Source organism: Pteropus vampyrus, unplaced genomic scaffold (genome assembly GCF_000151845.1).
Source record: "Pteropus vampyrus isolate Shadow unplaced genomic scaffold, Pvam_2.0 Scaffold276, whole genome shotgun sequence".
NCBI lineage: Eukaryota > Metazoa > Chordata > Mammalia > Chiroptera > Pteropodidae > Pteropus > Pteropus vampyrus.
The window spans coordinates 1,190,024-1,192,118 of NW_011889057.1; the positions used below are offsets into that span (position 1 = coordinate 1,190,024).

At 56.4% G+C, this 2,095-nt stretch overlaps 1 protein-coding gene across 7 annotated transcripts in view; it reads left to right on the forward strand.

Moving 5' to 3' along the window:
• ITGA7 (integrin subunit alpha 7) overlaps positions 1–1,746 on the forward strand; it is a 28,914-nt gene extending 27,168 nt beyond the window's left edge. For 6 of the 7 annotated variants that reach the window (XM_011375734.2, XM_011375736.2, XM_011375738.2 and 3 more), the window contains one exon: positions 1,037–1,746. In XM_011375734.2, coding sequence (XP_011374036.1) covers positions 1,037–1,267 — 231 coding nt within the window. In that variant the 3' untranslated portion in view covers positions 1,268–1,746. The remainder of the gene's footprint in view (positions 1–1,036) is intronic. The other variant, XM_011375735.2, reaches the window with a different exon arrangement.
• Positions 1,747–2,095: the final 349 nt, after the last annotated feature.

The following is a 2,095-nucleotide window of genomic DNA, read 5'->3' on the forward strand; positions in this document are numbered from 1 at the left end:
CCAACTATCACCAGGCCCGTCTGGCCGTGCAGCCCTCAGCCGTGGAAGCGGGGGGTCCAGGGACCGTGGGGTAATTGTTGTGTGTGTGCATGTGTGTGTGTGTGTGTGTGTGTGTGTCTGCAAATATGTGTGTGTGTGAGTATGTATGTGTATGAGTGTCAGTAGAGCATCCAGCTTTCAGACGACCAGGAATGTTCAGGGTGAAGAAACGAGATTGCATGAGTGTGGGGTGAGCCCTAGGAACTGGGGTGGGAGGTAATAATAAGGCGGAGGTTATAAGGGTGAATGTACACAGCCTGGGGCATGCTCAAAGGGTTGGGTGGGCTCCCAGAGTGTGCGCATGTAGACTGCAGGGAGGTGCCATGCATGTTGTTTCTCGGGCATGAGTGTGCAAGCAGGTGCCGTGCCGTCTGAGCATGTAGGAGTCTCGGGCAGTACTGATGTGAGTGTGCAAGGGGCACTTTTCCACCTTGGTATGTAAGGGCCAGCATGTTCACGATTTAGGAAGGGGCTAGGTCACCATATTCATGGATGGAGGGCCCAGCCCTAAGGTGGACGCTGCCGTGTTCAAGCACACAGGGTGTGTGTGTGTGAGGCGTGAGAGGTGTCATTCTGGGATATGCAGGGCTCTAGGAAGCCATGTTTTTCCTCAGATCTTGTTTATGTTCTGGGGTTGCTACTGGGTCTCTTAAAAAGCTTAGGCGGGTGCGGGTGGAAACCTTTGGGGTCGGCAGTCCCGATGTTCCACCTGCAACTCCCTCTTTCAGTTGCCAAGGAAGATGTCCTTGGTCCTACATCTTGAGCCCCTTCCTGATCTTTCTCTTGCTGTGAATGAGACCCTGAGACCTAGCATTGATGGTGGCACCTGTGGGGGCTGCTTACTGCACTAGAATCTCTCCAGCCCATCTCCTTTCTGCTGTGATTGGTTTTTTTCTGTCTCAGGGGTGGTGGAGGCCAGGAGCTGAGCTGTGGTGGACATTTGCTCCAGGGACCTCAGCCCTGCGGGCTCCTCATGCCTGGCCCGGTGTTCTTACAGATGGGATTCTTCAAGCGGGCGCGGTACCCCGAGGCCACCGTGCCCCAATACCATGCGGTGAAGATCCCACGGGAAGACCGACAGCAGTTCAAGGAGGAGAAGACGGGTACCATCCTGAGGAGCAACTGGGGCAGCCCCAGACGGGAGGGCCCTGACGCGCACCCCATCCTGGCTGCTGATGGGCACCCTGAGCTGGGCTCCGACGGGCACTCTGGGCCAGGCACTGCCTAGCTTCCTCTGTCCCAACCTGGCCCATGGGTCCCCTCTACCGATTCCCTAGAGATGGCTCCTTGGGTTGAAGAGGGTAGAGTGTGTTGCTGGTGTCCCATCAGGATTGGGCGGGATCTATTTCCTCAGGGGCATAGACCTCTCTCCCAGGAGGAGCACCCCCAAACTCCCCCTTAGAATGCTGTGAGACGAGAGGGGTAAATTGGGGATGGGGTCATGGGGTTGGGCGAGAAAGGCGGCGATGTCCTGACACAAAGGCTGGGAGAAAGGACCCTAATCCCTCCCTCTCCCATGCACCCAGTGTAACAGGATCCCAAAGACCTGTCTCCCCGAAAGTGCCTTAGCCAGACAGTTGGGGAAGAGGTCGCATTGCTGACTCAGGGGCTCTTCCCTCCCTAGTTTCTCCTCTCCTGTGACCTTAGTTTGCTGCGTCAACCTAGTGGATTTTGTCTATTTATTAAAAAAAAACATCTGAGGACAAACCTCTGGCCTCTTTGCTGAGTCCTGCTGTCTCATGCCCGAGGTCTCCAGAAGAGGCCTGATTCTCTCTGCACCCCCACAGCGCAGGACAAACGCGGTAGTGGGAGGGAGGGTTGGGGGCTTGGCAGCGATGCATGTATCCTGACTTTTGTGACCAGATCCTGGAGGCACACGGTTGCGCTCTCGGAAAGCGGGGAGGGCACTTTACCATGGGAGGGAACAAGGGAAAGGGGTGGCGAGCTGTCCTAGGGGCGGGTGGGCAACGATGGGGAGACCCGGTCCAGGAATTTGCAGTTAAGAGCATGACGGCATAATTGTTTCCTCCCCGTGGCCAGGAGAGGAATGGAGCTT